Source organism: Carya illinoinensis, chromosome 14, assembly GCF_018687715.1.
Source record: "Carya illinoinensis cultivar Pawnee chromosome 14, C.illinoinensisPawnee_v1, whole genome shotgun sequence".
In the NCBI taxonomy this organism is placed as follows: domain Eukaryota; kingdom Viridiplantae; phylum Streptophyta; class Magnoliopsida; order Fagales; family Juglandaceae; genus Carya; species Carya illinoinensis.
Genome location: NC_056765.1, coordinates 10,578,657 through 10,602,269, shown reverse-complemented (window position 1 = coordinate 10,602,269; position 23,613 = coordinate 10,578,657). Strand labels below are relative to the sequence as shown.

General features: G+C 36.3%; 1 protein-coding gene and 1 pseudogene across 1 annotated transcript; both read right to left on the bottom strand.

Annotated features, from left to right (window-relative positions):
• Positions 1 to 1,221: 1,221 nt before the first annotated feature.
• On the bottom strand, positions 1,222 to 8,400 carry LOC122294911 (annotated as a pseudogene).
• Positions 8,401 to 12,999: 4,599 nt separating this feature from the next.
• On the bottom strand, positions 13,000 to 13,763 carry LOC122293456 (17.6 kDa class I heat shock protein 3-like). Its single transcript, XM_043102037.1, has one exon. The coding sequence runs from the start codon at positions 13,646 to 13,648 to the stop codon at positions 13,172 to 13,174; it is 477 nt and encodes a 158-aa protein (XP_042957971.1). The 5' UTR covers positions 13,649 to 13,763; the 3' UTR covers positions 13,000 to 13,171.
• Positions 13,764 to 23,613: the final 9,850 nt, after the last annotated feature.

The window sequence follows — 23,613 nt, the reverse complement described above, 5'->3', positions numbered from 1 at the left end:
TTACAGAAAACAAACAACAAGAATTTCGTTCTGTTTATGACTCAAAACAGAATGCTCAAGATTACACCAGTCGCAATATATATCAGCTATTGTCACAAAACCATCATTATACCAACACAAATCCAACTCTTAATATACAACACCTTCCAGATCAGATATAATGAACGAATCAATAAGATAAACAAGAACAGATATATCAGGAGATTACAAGAACCAGATATGAACAAGAAAATAAAGAAAAAAATAGAAAAGCAAGGAAAGAACACACCGAGATACGTGGTTCGACCCTAATGGTCTATATCCACGGCAGGAATGGCCTCAGAGAGCTTTATTGATGAATCAGAATCAATCACAGAGAAGCCTCAGTTCAGATATATACAGAAACACTCAGATCTCACAAAAAAATCACACCAATTTCTTCCCTCAAGCACAAACCCTAGAAAACCCTAGAATCGCCCCCTTTCCCTCTCTGCCTCTTATTCTCAGCCGATACAAGAAATCAATTCTGCCTTAGGGTTACAAGGAACAAGATATATATATATATATATGATGCATCAGATTTATAACACGTGTATCAGATCCAGCGGCTCAGCTCATATACTCGGATTAAAGGCACAAGCTCCTCACGTGCTTGTTGAAAACATATTTAAAGCTTCACGGGACCAGTTCGAGCCACAAGCTCTACATACATTTAAACACAGAATAAAACATTAGTAATTAAATAACCAGCAAATAAGAAATGATTTGACATACATATTACAAATTATTAATACACTCAAATGCGTAATTTCATTTGAATAAAAATCAATTTAAAGAGTTAATAATAAAACAGTCAATATGATTTGGTTTTAAATGATTTACTCCCTAACTTTTCATTTAATGAACTGTTTCATGTCATTATGATATTCTCGACTCTTTCATTCATAACATAGAGTAACGTTAAGAAAAAGTTCTAACACAATGAATGCCACATTTTTATAAAAGGTTTGCGTTGGTACATTTCAGATTTTACATCCATTAGAGCTATTAACGAAGTTACGAGCAATTCCCAAAATATACATTAACGTATAAATTATTTTAAATTCAACCAACAAAGTCTTACATTTTCAAACTTTTAAAAGAAACACACAAACAAACACACAACATTGAAATTATTCGACACAGATTGACTCGAAACGAAAGCTTCATACTTCAAAGGTTGGAGGACCTATATGTTGCTCATCAATCGGAAATTTCAATGGGTTTGACCTCAGGCTTCTTCTCCTCCTTTTTCGGAACAATCACACTAAGCACCCAATTCTCCATGCTAGCCTTGACTTGATCCATCTTTGCATTTTTCGGCAGCCTGAACCTGCAGAGGAACTTGCCACTGCTTCTCTCAATGCGATGCCACTTTGTTGAAAACCACCTTAAATGTGAATGTAAAGATTACATAGTTGCTACACATGCACCGTCCTAGCACAGAATGTTGAAACTTGCACATATATATTGATTTTCAACTAAAGCTGCTGTAGCTGGTAGTTAGCCATTAATTACGGCTGATTGATTAGCAACTTGTTTAGAGGAACTTCTCTTATAAATATGAGAGTTTTGATATGTAAATTGTGTGTGGAAAAATAGCGAGAAAGAGAGGACGTGAGAGAGAATTTGTAGAGTTTTGTAATCTCGTACAAATTTAGTAAAAGAGGCTCCAGTGGACGTAAGTAATTTGCTGAACCACTTAAATATCGTCTTGTGTGATTTTGGACAGGCCAGAGGCACAACAATTGGTATAAGATCTTTGGTTTCGCACTGTCCAGAAATCAAATTGTTCAAAATCAACTTTTGACAACTCCAGGGTGCTCCTCGTGTCAAGACGAATTCGTTGCCGCAAACGAAGCGTGAACCCACGCGCACCACGAGCATCTGGAGGTTGAAGACTACTGAAAATCACACGCCCCACGTGCCGACATGTGCCCATAGGTGGAAGACGTGTGACTCACATGCACTTCACGCGTGCCCACGCCCCCCAGAGGCCTTATACGCGTGTATCTCACTCTCCCACGCGCCCACCAGCAACAGTGTGTGTACTCCACAGGCCTCAGATGCTACTATAGCACGTGCATCTCATGCGCCAGACAATCAGGACCATTCGTTTTTCCAGATCCTTGTTGGGCTTAATCTAAGCCATTTGGAGTCCGATTTCAACGATCAAATAGTAGTTTCCAACTATTTGGATCATTCCGGACTCATCTGTACGGTTAAAATTTTGAAATTTTGTGTCTAAATTTTCTAAATTCAAATGAAAAGATCTGGAAGAGATAGAAGCTCTGAAAATGCCAGTAGTTCTGGGCGTTGGTCCATAGTGTCAAATGCCAAGTTTGAAGTTGAGAAATTCGATAGAACAAGTAACTTCAGCATGTGGCAGTGTGAAATCATGGACGTTTTGATCCAACAAGAGTTAGATATTGCGTTGGACGAAAGACCAGATGATATGACTGAAAAGAATTGGAGGAAGGTTAATACTCAAACTTGTAGTACAATCCGGTTATGTCTTACAAAAGACCAGAAGTATTTTTTCATGAAAGAGACAAATGCTAAGGAACTTTGGCAGAAATTGAAAGATAAGTTCATGAAGAAGAGCATTGAGAGCCGTTTGCACTTAAAGAAAAAGCTCTTCAGATTCCAATTTCATGAAGGTATTTCAATGTCTGAACATCTGAATAGTTATAACCAAATTCTTGCTGATTTGTTAAACTTGGATGTTGAAATCCAAGATGAAGATAAATCTTTACTTTTGTTAAATTCCTTGCCTAATACATATGAGCATTTAATTACTACTTTACTGTATGTAAAGGAAAAAAATTAGTTTTGATGATATATCTAGTTCTTTAATTAGCAATGAGTACCGCGGAAAAGATAAGCAGATACAACAAGATACATCAAGTGAAGCGTTAACAGTAAGGGGGAGACCACAGTCGAGGTATCCCGAAAAGAAGAAAGGTTTTCAATCGAAAACCCGAGCCACATCACGTGGTTCATCAGTCAGAAGAAAGCTCACTAGAGACGAGTGTTCCTTTTGTCGCAATAAAGGACACTGGAAGAATGATTGTCCCAAGCTGAAGGAACAACAACAGAATCAACCCACCACAGCCAATGTCGTGGACATAGATGATGATTTAGATTTTGCCTTGACAAGTTCATCATCCATTTGTCATTCCGATGAATGGATTATGGATTTCAGATGTACCTATCACATGTGTCCCAATCGAGACTGGTTTACTGACTTCACAAAAATTGAGAGTGAAGCAGTACTTATGGGCAATGACAGTGCCTGTAAGACTCAGGAAATAGGTAACATTTGGTTAAAACTGCATGATGGCAGCGTCAAGACTCTGACAGAAGTTCAATACGTTTCGAACTTGAGGAAGAATCTCATCTCACTGGGATCTCTAGATTTAAAGGAATTCAGAATCACCATTGAAGACGGAACTCTCAAAGTACTAATGAAAGTTCAGGTGGCAATGAAGGGTTTGAAGCGAGAAAACTTGTACTTCTTACAAGGAAGTACCATTGATGGAAGAGCTTTCACATATTGTGAGAAGATAGATGAGACTGATGCCGACACTACCAGTCTTTAGCATATGCGTATGGGACATGCAGGAGATAAAGCTTTGCAAACACTGGGGAAGCAAGACTTACTCGAAGGTGCCAAGACTGATAAACTGTCTTTCTGTGAGCACTGTGTATTAGGGAGGCAGAGGTGGATCAAGTTTGGAACCGCTGTACACAATACACAGGGGATACTTGACTATGTGCACTCCGATGTTAGGAAACCTACCCAAAATGCATCTTTGGGAGGTAAGCATTGGTTCGTAACTTTTATAGATGATTATTCTCGTCGTGTGTGGGTGTATACGATGAAGAATAAAGATGAAGTACTGAAAATCTTCCTTGATTGGAAGAAAATGATTGAGACTCAGACCGGCAAAAAGATCAATCGACTTAGATCTAATAATGGAGGTGAGTACACTTCAGACCCATTCATGGAAGTATGCTGGAGAGAGAGAATTGTCAGACACTTCATGGTACGAGGTACACCACAACAGAACGAATGAATTGTACTTTACTAGAGAAAGTGAGGTGTATGTTGCTGGATGCTGGATTCAGTAAACAATTTTGGGTTGAAGCTGTGACATATGCCTGCCACCTCATCAACCGACTACCTGCAGCTGCCAATGACGGGAAGACACCCACTGAAATATGGAAAGGTACACATACTACTGATTATGACTCTTTACACGTTTTCGAGTGTCCTACTTACTATCATGCTAAAGAAAGTAAACTTGATCCTAGAGCCAAGAAAGCAAAATTCTTAGACTTTAGTACTGGTGTAAAATGGTATAAACTCTGATGCATAGAATCTAAAAAGGTAATCATCAGTAGAGATGTTACATTCAATGAATCTGATATGCTTAAGTCACATAAGCATAAAGATTCCAATGAAGGCAGCAATGATGGTGAAACATCAGATGATTCGCAGAATGTGAAGTTTATTACTTTAAAGAAATTGGGAAAGCATGGACAAGAGTCCAGTAACAGTATCTCCATGTCAACCCGAATCAATAGAAACCAACAGACCGAGACGAGATAAACGTGTACCGACACTTTTTGCAGACTATGTGACAGAGGAGCCATACAGTCCAGTAAACAACTTGAATGGACAAAGGCGATGAATGCAGAGATGCAGTCTCTTCACCAGTACCAGACTTGGGAGCTTGTGCCACTTCCATAATGAAAGAAGACAATTGACTGTAAGTGGATCTTCAATCAGAAACATGATTAAGCTGCTAAAAATGGATTGCGATACAAAGCTAGGTTGGTAGCCAAGGGTTACACTCAAACAGAAGGAATTGACTATAGTGAAGTATTCTCTCCTGTTATGAAGCATTCATCCATTCGGATATTGCTAACTTTGGTTACATAATATGATCTTGAGTTAACACAACTTGATGTAAAGACAGTTTTCTTACATGGTGATCTAGAAGAGAAGATTTATCTGTCTCAACTGGAAGATTTTAAAGAAGCTGGAAAAGAAAATTTGGTATGCAGTCTGAATAAGTCACTCTATGGCTTGAATCAGTCACATCGACAATATATAAGCGGTTTGACCGCTTTATGATAGATATGAAATACACTCGTTGCCAATACGATTATTGTGTATATTTCAGAAAACTTGCAAATAGATCTTTCATTTATTTGTTTTTATATGTAAATTATATGTTAATTGCATGTAAAAGCAAGGGGGAGATAAATCGCTTAAAAACTCAATTAAATCATGAGTTTGAAACGAAAGATCTGGAGAAGTACGAAGAATATTGAGGATGGAGATCAGCAGAGATAGGATGAAAGGTACAGTTCACCTTACTCAAAAGCAGTATCTGAAAAGAATAATGCAACGCTTCAATATTGACTCGAATACGAAGTCGGTGAGTACTCCTATGGCCCTATATTTCAAGTTTAGCGCATTGCAATCTCCTAAAGATGATGAAGAGCGGGACTACATGAGAAATGTCTCATATGCAAGTATTGTTGGAAGCTTAATGTATGACATGGTGTGTACACGACCTGATATCTCCCAGGTCGTTAGCTTAGTTAGTCGCTATATGCATAATCCTAAAAAGGTTCATTGGCATGCGGTTAAGTGGATTCTACGGTATATTTTAGGGACCGTAGATATTGGTTTGAAGTTTGAGAAGAGTGAAAATAGTCTACTAACTGGATATGTTGACTCAGACTATGCAGGTAATCTTGACAAACACCGATCGACAACTGGATATGTGTTCACTATGGCGGGATGACCAGTTAGTTGGCGATCAACTTTGCAGTCGACAATTGCACTATGATCCACTGAGGTTGAATACATGGCTATAAGAGAAGCCGTGAAAGAAGCTATTTGGTTACAGGAATTGGTAACAAATTTAGGCTTTAATCAGCAAGAGGTTACCATTTATTGTGACAGTCAAAGTACAATTCATTTGGCCAAGAATCAATTACATTACTCTCAAACAAAATACATAAATGTCTGATTTCACTTTGTACGTGAAATATTAGAAGAAGAGGACATCAAAATTTAGAAGATTGGCACTGAAGATAATCCAGCAGATATGTTGACGAAAGTCGTCACAGGGATCAAGTTCCAACACTGTTTGGACTTGATCAATATTGTACACTGCTGAGCACCTTCGGGTGTATTGGAGCGCATTCAATAGTGGAAGTCTCTCATGTATTTGAAGAATGAATCAGTTTGTAAACAGCCTAGTACGGCACACTTGGGTAGAGAGAAGGATTGTTGAAAACCACCATAAGTGTGAATGCAAAGATTACACAGCTACTGCACATGCACCGTCCTAGCACCGAATGTTGAAACTTGCACATATATGTTGATTTTCAACTAAAGTTGCTACAGCTGGTAGTTAGCCATCAATTACGACTAATTGATTAGCAAATTGTTTAGGGGAACTTCTCCTATAAATAGGAGAGTTCTGATATGTAAATTGTGTGGGGAAAAGCATAAAGAAAGAGAGGACGTGAGAGAGGATTTGTAGAGTTTTGTAATCTTGTACAAATTCAGTAAAAGAGGCTCCTGTGGACGTAGGCAATTTTCTGAACTACTTAAATATCGTCTTGTGTGATTTTGGACAGGCTAGAGACACAACACACTTATTGTTCTTCTCCTCCTGCTCTTTGCTCCTCTCTCCGCTAATCTGCAAAATTCTTCCATCTTCAACCTCTACTTTCACTTCCTCCTTCTTGAGGCCGGGAAGGTCCGCATGGAAGACTTGGGCCTTTGGGGTTTCCTTCCAGTCGTGTTGCCCAGATGACTAATACAAGAGGGGGGTGAATTGAGTTGTATTAAAAAAATAACAATTATAAATCAAATATATAATATAAAATATAAACAAAATATGAAATAACAATAAATATAAAGAGTAAGGGTAAGAGAGAAGCAAACTCAGTATGTTAACGAGGTTCGGCCCCACTGCCTACGTCCTCGCCTCAAGTTACCCCTGGAGAATTTCCAAATTCACTATTCAACCTCCTTTAGGTGGAAATAGAAACCTATTACACCTTTGAACAACACCGCTACAAAGGATCCGTGTAGAACACCCTCTACACTTGCAATCACCTTACACGTGGTGATTCAACTATTTCCCGTGTAGAATATTTTCTACATGCACAAGGGTTATACACACCCTTTTTCTGATACAAAATCTGATAGTGGGTAGGTTATCAGAAAACACTCCTCAATGAGTGAAATAAGAACAATACAACGCAAATTATATCTCTTAAAATGAACAAGGATTAAGGCGCAATGCTTAGAGAAGAGAAAATGAAAGCTTTGAATGAATGTTGTATGCTCTTGGTATTGTAAATGTGAGCTCTCAAATGATCTATTTATAGGCATATGAGACTTCATATTCAAATTAAAAAATATTCACATGTCAAAGACAACATCATTCACTTTTTCAAAAAATTCAAATAAAAGGTTCTTCTTTTTCAATTATCAAATACAATATCATTCATTTTTCAAAAACTTCAAACCTAATCTTACTTTTGGCATATCACAAAAGGAGCACACTTTTCTTTTCAAACAAATCAAACCTAATCTTTTACTTTTTGCATATGTCAAAAGGAGCACACTTTACTTTTCAAAAAAAATTCAAAACTAATCTTTTACTTTTTGCATATGACAAAAGGAGCACACTTTACTTTTCAAATATTTCAAACAAAATCATCTACCTTTTACATAAGTCAAAAAAAGTATCAATCACTTTTGAAAATATTCAAATAAAACATGCACATGTGAAAGATGACAATCAATCATCTTTAATATTTTCAAAATTCAACCCTTTAATCAAGGCATGCACATGTAAAAGATGACAATCAATCATCTTTCAAATTTAATTTTCAAAAAATTCATGCACATGTGGAAAATGTATTTTAATGCTTTATGATAAAATATTAATTTTGAACCTTAATCCTAATTTTGAATTTTTAAGAGATTTACAATATTACTCTATAATTTTAATGTGAACTTGTTCCCTTCTTGCTCATGCTTGTTTCCTTGATATGTTTGACTCCATTGTGTAGACAATTTGAGCTTGAGACTTCTTTATTATTTGAATTCATTTGTTATCATCAAAATCTATGCGTAGATATATAATTACACAAATCTTGAAACCTTAGGTTCAACAAGTCGATTCTAAAGTTGGCCAACGCCGCAGTTTCGCATACTGAGCGAGGGACATTGGCAATGGTGGAGGAGAGGGGTCCATCGAAGGGATCCCATAAGTCTAGAGAAAATGGATCAAACACGTTGGTTCAACAGCCACCAAAGAGGTTGGGAACGAGCGACATGTTTGGAAAATTTGGAGCAAAGGAAATCTTGATGAGGAAAAACCAGATACAGATAGAGCCTTTGAGCTGTGATTAATTTCGTGATAAAATCAAGCTTTGTGAGCTCCCTAGCTATATATAGATCTCGGAAGAAGAGTGTTTTGGTTTCTTCGTAAGGACAAAAAAAGGAACAGAGAGAGAGAAAATGAATGAAACTTCTAGCGCCCTTGTAAAGGTTCTATTAAGAGTCAATAAGTCACCATCAATAGGGTGAATTTAGAAAAATAAATAGCTAGCATGAATGCATTATGCATCCCTTTAATTAGTTTCTATAATCTTCTAAAGAATTCGACCACATAGGCCCCCATGATCTAAAAATTATATATTCTTGATTGCTAAATATAATTGGTTTTACAATTTTGTTTTAAATTTTCTTTCAGAGACTAAAATGTAAGGTAGATTAATGGAATGGATCCAACTCTTGACATTTTTTGGGATTTTGAGAATGGTTGCTCTTTGCCAAAAACAATACGATCAAAATTATAAGTCATATGTTCAGGTGTGGGGGATCATTTTCATGTCTATCATTGCCCTCTAGGGTTGAATCAATCAGCGTCGATCGGTTTACTCTGCAATGGATGTCGAGAGTAGATGTAGCTGACAATATATAATATAATTTGTGAATTAATTAAGTAAATTATTTAATTAATTAAGATTATGAGCTTTTTTGTTTTAAATTTTAGATGGTTTACGTAGTATCATTTTAAGACTTTTAACTATAAAATTAATTAAAATATTTTCTTGTTTTAAATATTGTTCATTACTTAAATTAATCTTTATTCTAAATTATTTTATTTAACTCACCGTTTTGAAATTATTTTCATTAGATTAGTTTTGAGACTTTGAGTATTGAGGACTGGACTTTATTTCTTTTTATTCGCTTTTCATTTTCATTTTTCCTTTTTTTTTTTTTTTTTTGCCCTCCTTTATCTTCTTTCTTTTCCTCTTCTTTTCTCTCCTCCCCTACTCTCCCACACACCCTCTCTCTCCCTCTCCCTCTCTTCCCTCTCGTGCATCTCTCTCTCACCACCCATAGCGCCGCCATGCGCCATCTGTGAGCTACACCACCCTTCTCATTTTGTTCCCCTCCAGCCGGCAATCTCATCTACCCATTTTTAGCCTAGCCCGTGCCACCGTTAGCCTCCACACACGGTTGCAAGCCGTGGGTTATTTTCATTCCAACACCACTGTTGCGCCACCGTTGGCCACCAGCTTTTCACCACACCCACCGTAGGCTCTCCAACCACCCAACCTCAACCGCAATACACCACTATCGAAGTCCCTCCATCTTATTTTCCGATTGGGGTATTTTAGCATTCAACCGCCACCCATGGCCAACTACCACCACCAATAGCTTCACCAACACTTCTAAGCCCTTCCCTAACCATTCCAAGTCTTCTTTTGTCCCCATTCAAAATTGAGTATTTTGGGCCTTTGTCCAATTTGCATTGTTGCGTGGCTGTGCCACCACTTCTAGCACCTTCATGATCTTTCAAAAATTATATTTTAGCACTGTAAGTAATTTTTCAAAAAATTTCTTGAGATTTAATTATATTGTTGCACTAAAAACTTTTCTATAGTTGGTTGGTTGTGCAAGAATTGGAGTCCAATGAGTATGGGGATAGGGTTGGATTTGAGGATAGTTTGTTCATTGAGATGAATTGTACTTGCGTGTATTATGTTGTGTTTGATATCAAGATTTACATAAAAATTGAATTTTCATGTGAGAAAGGAATTTGAATTGATTTGTGATAAATGATTGGTAAGGTTTGAGAGAGATGAAAAAGACACTATGGAGACGGTGGTAAACATGGATGATGGTAGAGTCCCGTCTGTAATTCCAGCATACGGTGAATGCAGAAGGAATGGTAGTAGTCCCGCCTGCGATTCCCGCCTACTGCAGAAGTTGTAGGGATGGTGATAGTCCAGCCTGTGATTCTTGTCTACACTGCACGCGGTAGATATGGTAATAGAATCTCACCTGTAATTCACGTCTACAGTGCTCTGATAAATTGAAAGAAAGGATAAAGGAACCGTAGGAATGGTGGTAAACAGGAACAGTGATAGATTCTCGCTTGTGATTCTCACCTACAGTGCTCTAATGGATTGAAAGAAATGATAGAATGAACTGTATGAATGGTGGTAAGCATGGACAGTGGTAGAGTCCCACCTACGGTGCATGCTGTAGGGATAGTGGTAAGCAGAGATGATAGTAGTGACGCCTGCGATTCCTGCCTACCATGAAAGCTATAGGGAAGCAGGAATGGTGGTAGTCCCGCCTGTGATTCCCGCCTATGGTACATGCGGTAGGGATGGTGGTAGAGTTCAGCCTGTGATTCCCGCCTTCAGTGTTAATTGGTTAATGGGCAATTTTTTGAGAAAATAACGGTTTTCAATAAATGGATATGTGAACCACTTTTTGGAAAAATGATGGATTTTATAATTGGGTCATTTTCTAATAAAATGGTAGGTAGTTATTTTGGAAAATGGTTTTGGATCACATGTATGTTTCGTCATGTACATGCTTGTTTGTTGGATGCATTAATATATTTTTATTTTTTAGATTGTTTGATTGATTACTTGCTGAGACTCGCAATTTTATGGTATTCGATACCCTGCAATACTATTTTATATTACTGTAGATTTTGTAACAAATGAAGATGTTGAACTTGAGAGATCAGCTCTATTGGAGGAGTGACATGTGGTCACTTTTGATGGTGGGTTATATATCACTTTTTGAGTTATATAAATATTAGTCTTTACTTTCGCTTAATAATTGTATAATATTTTAAAATATTTATATTTTAGTTTGTGTGTATTTAAATTTCTAATACTTAATTAGCTGATTTAATCATCTGCTACAACTTTACTATACACATTTTACATGTTACACTGAAAGCACTTTTTATTGGAGTACATAATCCATGTTGTCATCATCTCAACATCACAATTTTCACATTTCCATATGTAAGAGTTAGGGCGTTACATTTTGATGCAGAGGAATCCGAGACAGATAATGCTGTCAAATTGCATCTTGATGGCCTTGAGATACCATGAGTTGACAGATCAGTACAAAGACAAAAATTGATTGTGATATATTCCTAATTGAGACTGTTTTGAATGCGTTTTAATCTTTTAACAATAACTTTAGCTATGGACATCAAAATCGTCGCTCATAAGACTCCAATTTAAAAATCTCTTTTCAGCGCGCACGCTGTCCACATCGAGCATGGCTCTATGTGCCTTTTTTTAACCTCAAATTCTATTGTTTTCTCCTTCAAATCACTAATTTTAGTTATTTTTTATTATTTATAGTAACATTTCGTTTGTCAGTTAAGAAATCATTTTAAACCCAATTTAAATCATATTTTTTACAGATTACTTATTTTATTTTAAATTTTAATTTAGAGTAATTTTTAGAATTTTACTATTTTTGACAATTTGAATAAATACAATTTTTGACTATAACAGTCTGACTTGTAAACTGATTTTTAACATTACTTAATTTGATAATATTCAATTAAACTCTAAAAACTTCTCTATATTTTTTGGACGATTTTTCTATATTCTTTCCTGTAAATCATCTGTTAAAACTAACCTATAAGATAATCACTATTTATCTGACATCATATATTTATTTAGAACCATATCTAGCTTAACCTCGGGATCTTCTGCAAGCTGCCATATTATGCAAAGAATTTAAATTGCGATCATGTTTTATTTAAAGTTGGCTCGCTCCAAGTTATTAATGCGGAGTCTGGTTCTAGAAGCATTAGTATAGTGGTATATGATATTTTGTCTCTTTACTGATTCTAATTGGTAGTTACTACATTTAAAAAGGGAGGTCAATAAAATGGCACATACATTAACTCTAAGAGGCAGTGAGGCCTAATTCAGAGTTACTTAACATAAATGTTGTGACACCAGCTTGTATTTCTTCCCTTATAATGGCTGACAGCCAATTCTCTATGCAAATGTTGACGTTTGTTTGTTTAAAAAGAATTACTCCCTAACTTTTAAAACGAATTAATGTTTCACGTCATTATGGTATTCTCAACTTTTTCGTTAATCTTACCTTTTTCAATCTTAATATAGAGTTAAGTGAAGAAAAAGATTGTTCTAACACAATGAATGTCACATTTTTATTTATAAAAGGTTTGCGTTGGTACATTTCGGATTTAATTTACATCCATTAGACCCATTAACGAACATTGCAAAAAATATCATCGCCATGTGTCAAGCGTCATCACCGTGTATCCGTGGCCCAAATGGTGATCTCATTGCCATGTATCATGTGTCAATAAGAGTTCGTCATGGATCATAGTAGGTCACGGATACATCTACGAATTTGATCAAGTAAATTTGTAACAGCAAAATCGGAATAATCAAAATTATATTTGGGGAAAAGGTTCATTTTCGAAAGAAAGATAAATCTGCCTAAAACCAAAACGCACGAGACTATTTTAATAATAAAGTCTAATTTAGATGAAACCTACGTTGGAAAAAACTGAAAATTACTTCACAAGACAAGTTCTTGTGAAGTAACGAAGTTACGAGCAATTCCCAAAAAATTAAGATATATATTATTTTAAACTCATTCAACGAAGTCTTACATTTTCAGACTTCTAAAAGAAACACACACACTAGCACACAACACAGAAATTATTCGGCATAGATTGACTCGAAACAAAAGCTTCAAACTTCAAAGGTTGGAGGATATATATGTTGCTCATCAACCGGAAATTTCAATGGGTTTGACCTCAGGCTTCTTCACCTTCTCTTTCGGAACAGTCACACTAAGCACCCCATTCTCCATGCTAGCCTTGACCTGATCCATCTTCGCATTTTCCGGCAGCCTGAACCGGCGGAGGAACTTGCCACTGCTTCTCTCGATGCGGTGCCACTTATCGTTCTTCTCCTCCTGCTCTTTGCTCCTCTCTCCGCTAATCTGCAGAATTCTTCCATCGTCAACCTCTACTTTCACTTCCTCCTTCTTGAGGCCGGGAAGGTCCGCATGGAAGACGTGGGCCTCCGGGGTTTCCTTCCAGTCGATTCTTAAGTTGGCCAACGCCGCGGTTTCTTGTGCTGAGGGAGGGACATTGGCAATGGCGGAGGAGAGGGGTCCATCGAAGGGATCCCATAAGTCTAGAGAAAATGGATCAAACACGTTGGTTCGACGTCCACCAAAGATGCTGGGAACGAGCGACATGTCTGGAAATTTTGGAGCGAAGTTAAACTTGATGAAGGAAAACTAGATATAGATAGAGCTTTCGAGTTGTCAATAATTTCACGATGAAATCAAGCTTGGTGAGCAACCTATATATAGGTCCCGGAAGAGGGTTCTAGTTTCTCCATAAAAGTTAAAAAAAAAAAAAAAAAAAAACAGAGAGAGAAAAAGAAAAAGAAAAAGAACGAAACTTCTAGTATTCTCGCACAGGTTCTGACACCAGTCACCAAAGTCACCATCAATGGGGTAGATTCAGAAAAATTAATAGTTGAATGTCATCCCTTTCTGCAATCTTCTATAAGCTTCGTCCAGAGACCCACAAAATTAATAAAAAAGTATTTGGGCTATTGCTAAATATATAGTGGTGCTACACGTAGCCCGAATTTCAATCCAAGGCAATATTTATTTTTTTATATTTTTAAATAATTTTTTTAAAAATTCACAATATCACTTAAAAAAGATTTACTTAATCACAAAGTAAAAAATAAAAAAGAAAAATCGGTAGATTTTTTGGCTTCCAAATTCGAAAACTTGAAAAAAGTTAAATTATTTTTATGCTTTCTTTAAAAATTTGTAAAAATTCTAATGATTGGATAATCATAAAATTAAAAAATTAAAAAGTTAAAATTTTAAAATTAAAAATATTTTTATTTGAATGGTACTTCGATATTAAGATGAGATAAAACATTTATAAAACTAAGGCAGGCCTCAACGTAAAATAATATTAATTAAAAATTTGACTGATGATATTTATTTCACTAATATTTTAGTTTATTAATTTAAATCAAATAATAATGTTTGTATAATTGCTATATAATTAAATTTGCATTTGGTTTAATTGGATACCATTGAGCCATCCACGTTGGACTCTATGACATGGCAATCATCAAACACAACAACAGCTCTAGAACCTTTAGGAATTACATAGATAGCTTGGTGCGTGTCCTCTATACACTGCTGTAACCGTTTTGGTGGAGGAATTTAACAAACTATGTGTAAGGCAATGTATCTTGGTAGTGCACACTACCTGACTGTAAAAATGCCTAGGAAAGATTTCCTTTGTATATCTACAAATAGTACCTTGTATATCTCTGTTCTGTATCAATGACATATAGAAATATACATTTTCTCTCAAAGTCTATCATGTTATCAAGAGCCACAAGTGACTAGCGTCCTCTTCCTCATTTATTTTTTTATTTTTTTATTTTTTTACCATGGTTCTTCCTCAGACAAAGTAGCCTCTCTTTCAAACACCTTCCAACTTTCCAATAATTTCTCCCATTTCGTCTCCATCAAACTAAGCACTAACAATTATCTCCTTTGGCGTGCCCAAATAATCCCCAATCTTCATGGCCAAGAGCTAATTCATTTTATTGATGCGTTCTCTCCACCTCCCCCTCCGATTCTTCCCTCTGCCTCATCTTCCCGTCTCCTTCTTCAATCCCACAAACCAGTCCAGCTTATCTTCTTTGGAGACGCACAAACCAACTTCTACTGAGTACTCTGCTCTCCTCCCTCACCAAACCCATACTCGCCCAAGCAATCTCTTCCTGTACCTCCAATGAACTCGAGGTCACGCTTGAAACTATGTTCACCTCTCAATCTCAAGCCAAAATTTTTCAAATTCGACACCTACTCACTAATCTAAAAAAGTGTTCTCTCTCTATCACTGATTACTACCAAAAAGTTCTACTTCTCTCCGATACTATGACAATTGCGAGCGAACCACTTTATGACTCTAAGGTCATTTCTTATCTCCTAAATGGCCTTATCTCAAAATTTGAGTCCTTTGTCATTTCTGTCACCACCCGTGTGACTCCAGTAAGCTCAATTGAACACTTTAATCTTCTAACTTTTGAAAGTCGCATGTCTCTGAACTTTGTTCAACAAGGTATTCTCCCAACTCCATCAACCAATATCACTACTTTCTCTTTCTCTCGTGGTGGTTGAACTGGTGGGTGACATGGTCCTCGTGGTGGATGAACAACCTCTCCTTTTTCTTCATCTTTCCAGACTTCCAACAAATCAACTTGTCAAGTTTGTAATAAATTTGAACATGTTGCTCTACAATGTTACTGTCGCTTCAACCAAGCCTATCAATATAACCCCCCACAACCTCCTTCGGCTCACTACATTTCTTCTGAATCTACCACTCATTCACAATGGTACGCTAACTCAGCTGCCACAAACCACATAACTTCTAACATTCACAACCTAAAGATCTCCTCTCAACTATTTTCTAGTCCTGAGCATATCACTATTGGCGATGGCAGGACTCTTCCAATAACTCATTTTGGTGATTCTCGTTTTTCTTCCTCATCCTCTAACTTTGTTCTTCACAATTTATTGCATGTCCCTCACATTACCAAAAACTTAGTTTCTGTGCATCAATTTTGTTGAGATAATTGTGTTTTCTTTGAGTTTCATGATTTACATTTCTCTGTGAAGGACAAGCAAACTGAGACTCTTCTTCTCCAAAGACTAACACATAATGGGCTCTACCTCTTTCCTCCTCCAGCCATCATAAAATCATCTTTTGCTACCTTTTTTGGTGAAAGAACCTCAATTGTTCAGTGACATCATAGACTCGGTCATCCATCTCTTCAGCTTGTGTTTCATATTCTGCACACCAAGTGTTTACCGGTTATCCCCACTCAGTCTTCTTTCTTTTGTTTTGTTTGTCCACTTGCGAACTGTAAACAATTACCTTTCAGTCTTAATGGTCATTGGACCCAAGGACCTTTACACTTAATTTTTGTAGATGTTTGGGGACTATCCCCCTATATTTCACATGATGGTTTTCGGTACTACATTTCTTTTGTTGATGACTATAGCTGATATACCTGGTCATCCGCTTGATTTTAAGAGTGATGCCACATCTAATTTTGTTCTTTTTTTCAAAAAAATGTTGAACGTCTATTCAATACTAAAATTAAAATTGTTCAAAGTGATTGGAGCAGAGAATTTCAACCCCTAACCAATCTTCTTCAATCTCATGGCATTACACATCGACTCTCATATCCCCACACCCACCAACAAAATGGTGTGGTGGAGAGAAAGCATCGCCACATCTTTAAGACTAGCCTTGCTCTTTTAGCAATGGCACCTCTTCCATAAAAATTTTGGTCCGATGTGTTTCATACTATTGCTTACCTTAAAAATTTACTCCCCTCACCTTCCCTTCACAACAAGTCACCACATCTACTTCTCTTTAACAAAGATCTAGATTACTCATTTCTCAAAAGTTTTTCGGCCCGAATGTTGGCCCAATCTTCAGCCCTATAACAATCACAAAATTCACTTCCACTCTCTTTCATGTCTCTTTCTTGGATATAGTCCAATACACGAAGATTATAAGTGTTTACATGTCCCTGCCAACCGGCTATATATATATATATATATCTCAAGATGTTGTTTTTAATGAAAATTCTTTTCCTTATTCTTCTCACTCTAATTCGAAACTCCACTCCACCCCAACAAACAAATACCATTCTTCCAATTTTCTCTCCTCCTGCCATGGGCCCAACTTTACCGCATAACCCAAACTCATTTACTCTTCCTTCTAGCCCCACTCCAAATGGCCCATCATCATCATCTTTTTCTCAACTAGATTAATCCTCTCGCTCAAGCCCGATGCATGCTAACCCTAACACTCAAACTGATTTGTCTTCTCCACTCGATTCAGCTTCTCCACCAAATTCATCTTCTCAAAAACCTCCCATACCACCACCTCCACCCACATGCTCACCCCTTATTACGCGATCTAAAACAAACAGTTCCCGTCTAAAACCCTTCACTCATGACCAAATCCCTTATCCAAACTCTCGTCATTGTCTTACTCTCACCATCAATGTCCCTGATGAACCATCATCCTACACCCTTGCAGCAAGATTTTCTAAGTGGCGTGACGCCATAAGCAGAGAGTTTCAAGCTCTTCTTCAAAGCAAAACTTGGTCCCTTGTTCCCCCTCCCCTTTTTTCTAACATTATTGGTTACAGGTGTGTGTTCTGAACCAAGCATAATGCCAAGGTTCCATAGAAAGATGTAAGCCGATACTTGTTGCCCATGGGTTCCACCAACAAGAAGGAATCGTATGACGAGACATTCAGCTTGGTTGTCAAACTAGCCACAATCCGATTAGTCCTCCCTCTTGCCATCTCTCATGAATGGCCTATCCAACAACTCGACATTCAAAATGCATTTCTCCATAGAGACCTCACCAAAACTGTATACATATCCCAGCCAATTGGTTTCATTCATCCTGAACATCCTGAGTACATCTGTCGCTTGCACAAGGCCATTTATGGCCATAAACAAGCACCTCGTGCTTGGTTCGTGCAACTCTCATCACATCTTTGTGAGTATGGTTTTCTTCCATCCCAAGCAGACCCGTCTCTATTTATATACTCTTGCAAATCCATTCTTATTTATGTATTGGTCTACGTCGATGATATAAATGTAACAAGTTCTCATCCATCTCAAACTGATCATCTTATTTCATTTCTAGCCTTTGTCTTTCCTGTCAAAGATTTAGGCCAATTGTCTTTTTTTCTTGGTGTTGAAATTTTTCATTTGGAAACTAGCATTTTATTATCCCAATGGAAGTATATATGTGACATTCTTTCTCGAGTCAAAATGCTCTCTACAAATGGAATTACTTCTCCAATGGTTGCCTCTTGTTGCCTCTCTGTTTCGGACAACCCAACTTTTTCTGACCCTATTGTGTACTGCAACATTGTTGGGAGCCTTCAATACCTCTCCCTCACTCATCCAGATATTGCTTTCACAGTTAACAAAATTTGTCAGTTTATGCATAACCCAAAACACTCACATTGGTAGGCGATCAAGCGTCTACTCAAATATCTTAAACAAACTTTGAATTTCGGTCTATTTATTCACAAGTATTCCTCCCTTCAACTCCAAGCATTTTTAGATGCGAATTGGGCTGGTTGCCCTGATGATCATCACTCCACAGGTGGCTTTTGTATCTTTTTGGGTAAAAATATGATCTCTTGGTCTTCTCGCAAGCAGCGCACTGTTGCTCACTCCAATACTAAGGCCAAATATAAGGCCCTTGCAAACACTACTAATGAGCTACTTTGGATTCAAAATCTCTTAAAAGAGCTGCACATTTTTAGTCCTAAAACACCCTTCTATGGTGTGACAATCTTGGTGTAACCTACCTATCCATTAATCCAGTTTTTCACTCCGGTGCCAAACATATGAAAATTACTTTCCATTTTGTTCAAGATAGAGTTGCTGCAAAAACTCTTTAAGCTGCCTTTCTACCATCAAAAGACCAGTTGGATGATATTCTTATAAAGCCTCTTGCAATTTCTCAGTTTCAACTTCTCAGAACAAACCTCGCTATTGTTGACACCCCGCTTGGCTCTAAGGGGTGTATTGAGCCAACCACGTTGGACTCCAAATCACAAGTGACATGGCAAGCATCAAACACATCAGCTATAGCTCTAGAACCTTCAAGAATTATATAGATAGCTTGGTGCATGTCCTCTGTACTTGGCTATAACCATGTTGATAGAGGAATTCAACAAACTCTATGTAATGCAATGTATCTTGGTAGTGCATACTACCCGACTATAAAAATGCCTAGGAAAGATTTCCTTTGTATATCTATAAATAGCACCCTGTACATCCTTGTTTTGTATCAATGAAATATAGAAGTATACATTTTCTCTCAAAGTCTATCAGATACGATTTAGGACTTTTATTAGAGGAACTCAAAGCATGAATAACATGATGAATTAAGATTTATTTTCATGGGCCAAACATATTTTTTGTTGTTGTTATTTTACTTATTTATTTTAATGGATGATTGGTTGCCTTGTGGTTTGGGCTATCTTGGTCTCTCAGTCCCCTTGGTTTGTGCTCTATTTGGCTTAAATTTAGTTTTTGTTAAAATAAAAATCACCAGATGAGAGACATGAATCCCTTATATCTTGTTATGATATACGTATCTCCTTCCCAATAGACCCAATACAACAATATTTTAATTTTATAGTATTTTTATTTAACTTTTTCTCTCATTTTTCAAAATTCTATAAAATATTTAAACTCAAATCATTTCACTTCTACTCATAAACTATTGCACTATTATTTACAAACTTTTTTAATCTCACCTTAACATCCAAACAAGGCCTAAACTATCTTGGTTGTAACTTGTAATGGAGTTGGACAGATACTAAAAGGGAAAAACCTACTTGCAATTAAGTTGGTGAGAAGAACAGATTCTTCACATTGCTGATACGAAAAATAAATTAATTAATTTATAAGAAAGGATAAAAATCAAATCTTTTTAAAATTGAAGTCCTTATATAGCTGTACTTTAAGTAAACCATTCGGGACTAGCAGAAATGGTAAAGCCTTTGGTCTTGGAATTATGCTTCTTCAAAGTCTGAAGTTCAAATCTTTTTAAATGTAAATAATTTTTAGAGATTATCGAACTGAATGATTTTTATCTTAAATTATCCAACATCCGGTGTCAATAAATAAAAATATCTGCAAAATAATTAATCTTAAAAGTCAAGGAAGTGAGTGGTTGTAATGCTGATCCATAGAGCAAAAGCCCATCCAGAGCTTAGAACAAAGAGATTAACAGAGCAACCCGGTTTCCTTGCAAACCCAAATGAATGGGTTGGGAAATGGAAAGCCTGCAAACGGAAACGAAGAAATGAATGCAAAATTAAACAAGAAAGAAACACAATATACATACGAGAGTTTTGAAGAAATCGGTGTGTTTATTATAGAATATTCAGAGAGTTTTTTATTCGATGCTTCTATTGAATGAATTATCTATTGTTATCTAAAGTGAACAACAGAAAAAGATAAATAAGTAGGAATTTTAATTTTTGTAAAGATATAATATCAACTGGTTTTCTAGTTAATTTTATTTTTAAAAAATAAAATAGAAAATGTGAGAAATGTAAACAAATTAGTATCAAATCCCCTCTCGATTCGACCTCTTGACTAATCAATAATTAAGCATGTGCATCCAGACTAAATTTTTTCTATAACAGTCACATATTGTGGGTAGTCCCGGGCGGTATCCGACTAGCTATATATATCCGCCCATGTCTAGGGTGGATATCGGGTATGGATCGTGTATCTATACCTGAATTTTATTTTTAAAAAGTTTACTTATTCTTACAAAACAACAACATTTTGTTTATTAGAAAACGTTGTCGATTGGAATTTGGGAGTTTAATTTCCTCCCCCATCTTAAGATCTCCCTCTCCGAAATATTAATAGTCATTGCCGTTGTCGCATACTAATCTGCATACCAATACTGATTCATTCATACTTAAAATTTAAATTAATACTGTTTTCAATAAAATATATTTTTTAACCAATCACATCAAATTGATATACAGATTAATATATAATTGTACTTGTAACTATATTTTTCCTAATAGCCATCGCGACCAGTGACTATTACGGAGGTTAATGACCGTTACAGTCACAAAAGCCATGTCTTTACTTGTAATGTTAGAAGCTGGTTGAAAACATAAGAAAGATATTTTGTGGACCGAGAAGAGAATTTTAGGGAAGTTTCTTAATGGGCGTCGTCTTTTTTATAAGTTTCTTATTGGGCTCAGAAAAAAACTACAAAAAAAAAAAAAAAAAACCACACAAAGGAGAAACAAAGTAATTGGGTTCCAGCTAATGAGGCTCTGGATGGGTGTTCAATAGAATATTACGTACTCAAAAACTTACAAAGAAACAAAACGATCGATAGGGCCTCATGAGGTGATCATTGCACAAATTTTGTTTTAAGACATAATGAATAAGCTCTGTTTTATAAGGCCACTTGATCAGGGAGTTGAAGAATCCTTAATTTTCTTAAACACAACATGGTTTCAAATAGTAGGAAATTTTAGGAGATGCCAAACATGTCACTGTTGACTGTCCTGTCTGTAAATTGGCTCAATAGTACTGGATGGTTGTATTCTCCATTATATAAGATTAGGCATCATCTAATTTTATAAAATTTTTCATCTCATCTTATTTTATTTAATCATTATAATTTTATCAAATTTTTAAATAAAATAAAATAAATAATTTAAATTTTTTAAAATTTAATATTAAAATAATATATTTTAATAATATTTTATTCAACTTTTTACTTTAATTCTAACTTATCTTATATTTGAAAACAAAGAAGTGGTTTTAACTCGTTTTATTTGAATGGGATTGGAAATTTGGAACAGTTAAAGCCGTATATTCATTACGACATCATTACTTTGGTTTAAAAGTCTCTCGGGCAGGGTTTAAAGAGTCAAAATGCTTTAGAATATATGAATAAAGGGTGAAAAATAAAGAACCCGTATGATTTTTACAGATATAGTATAATATCACGAAAGAAAGATAAACCAATCCACTTCGAACACGGATCATGTCAAACTGTACGTTTTTTATCACTAGCATGGAATGGAAAACTTCACTGATACAGCTTTAAGAACTCAGATAAAGAATCAAATGGCAAGAAATATCACAAATATTCTGAATGGACAGGTGTCAAACATATATAACAATAGATCAAATAATTATTCGTGAGTCGGGACTAAAAAGGGCGGGTCAAGAGCGGGAAATTGAGTTCCCGTTCGAATGCCACACAAACACGTTCAAACGGTTAGTCCATAATAGAATTATTATTCACGCGTGGGAAAAAATGGCGGGTATAGCGCAGGAAATTGAACATTCGTTCGAACATCCAAGTTCACCGTTCGAACTCAAACATCAAACACTTTTTTGACAATTCGAACAGTAGATTTAAATAATAATCAATTACACAAAAAAATTAATATTAATACTCAACTATTAATTAATTAATAAAAACGAGATGGTGCATAATTAATTAAAATTTGTAAACATTAAATTGTCCATGTTAAAAAAAAAACATCAAATTAAATATTGCCCAAACTAAAAACAAAATAAACATAAATAACAGATAATATAAAAGACTACATCCCCAAATGCTTGAGGATATCCTCGCATGAAGCTACCTTCATCTCTATCTGTGTCAGTCGAATAAATATATTGTCCTGAGTCTGAGACGAGAGATCGACATCAACAAATAACTCAATAATCTCAATACATAAGGCAGATAAGGCAGTCTAGATCTCTGTGTGCACTCCAGCGACTATCTTTGGAATCTGTGTGATGATCTCTGCACGCACTATATCAACAATCTAATCATGAGTAATAGTGTGTGATGCCTCAGGCTGTGTCGATGTCTCACCAATTGATACTCCATGATCAGGAGGTTGTGCTTATTTGGTCTCGATGTCAACTGGCTGATCTCTAGTATGTCGAGCTTAAATCCGAAATGTCGAATGCCCCGTGCTCCATGATAGGGTGGTGGAGTTGATCAGTCCCATGGGCGCCCAGACACGCTTAGCAACATCAAGTAAGAGCCCAGACTATAACAGGTATCGTGTGATCATGACCACATATGGCAAAATATTCGTTGTAACGTATGTAGTCTCTAATCGCATCTTAGTGAATATAATACTCAGTAGGTTGATAGGCATTATACGAGAAACTCGTGTCATAAATCTCGCTCAATCTACGCTAACCTCCGTCTTGTGCTGCCGATGGTCAATATTGGATGCAATGATTAAGTTCATCATCTTGAAGAAGTCTAATAAATGAACATATTTAATGCTCTTCGGCCCATCATAAGAAGGAGCATCGGGATAAACAATCAACTGCCTGACCTCATGATCAGGGAGGCCATTAAGTCCATCGACAATAGTGCCCTTGTCCTCACTCATCTCCTCAGCCATCTCCACATTAGCTATAGACTTCCTAGGCACCACATTCGGATATGCCGACGGTATACGTGGGGTGCCAATAAATTTGACTAATAAGTCAGCAGAGAATGGAACAGAACAATCCTGAACATTGATGTTGTATCTACCATCAGC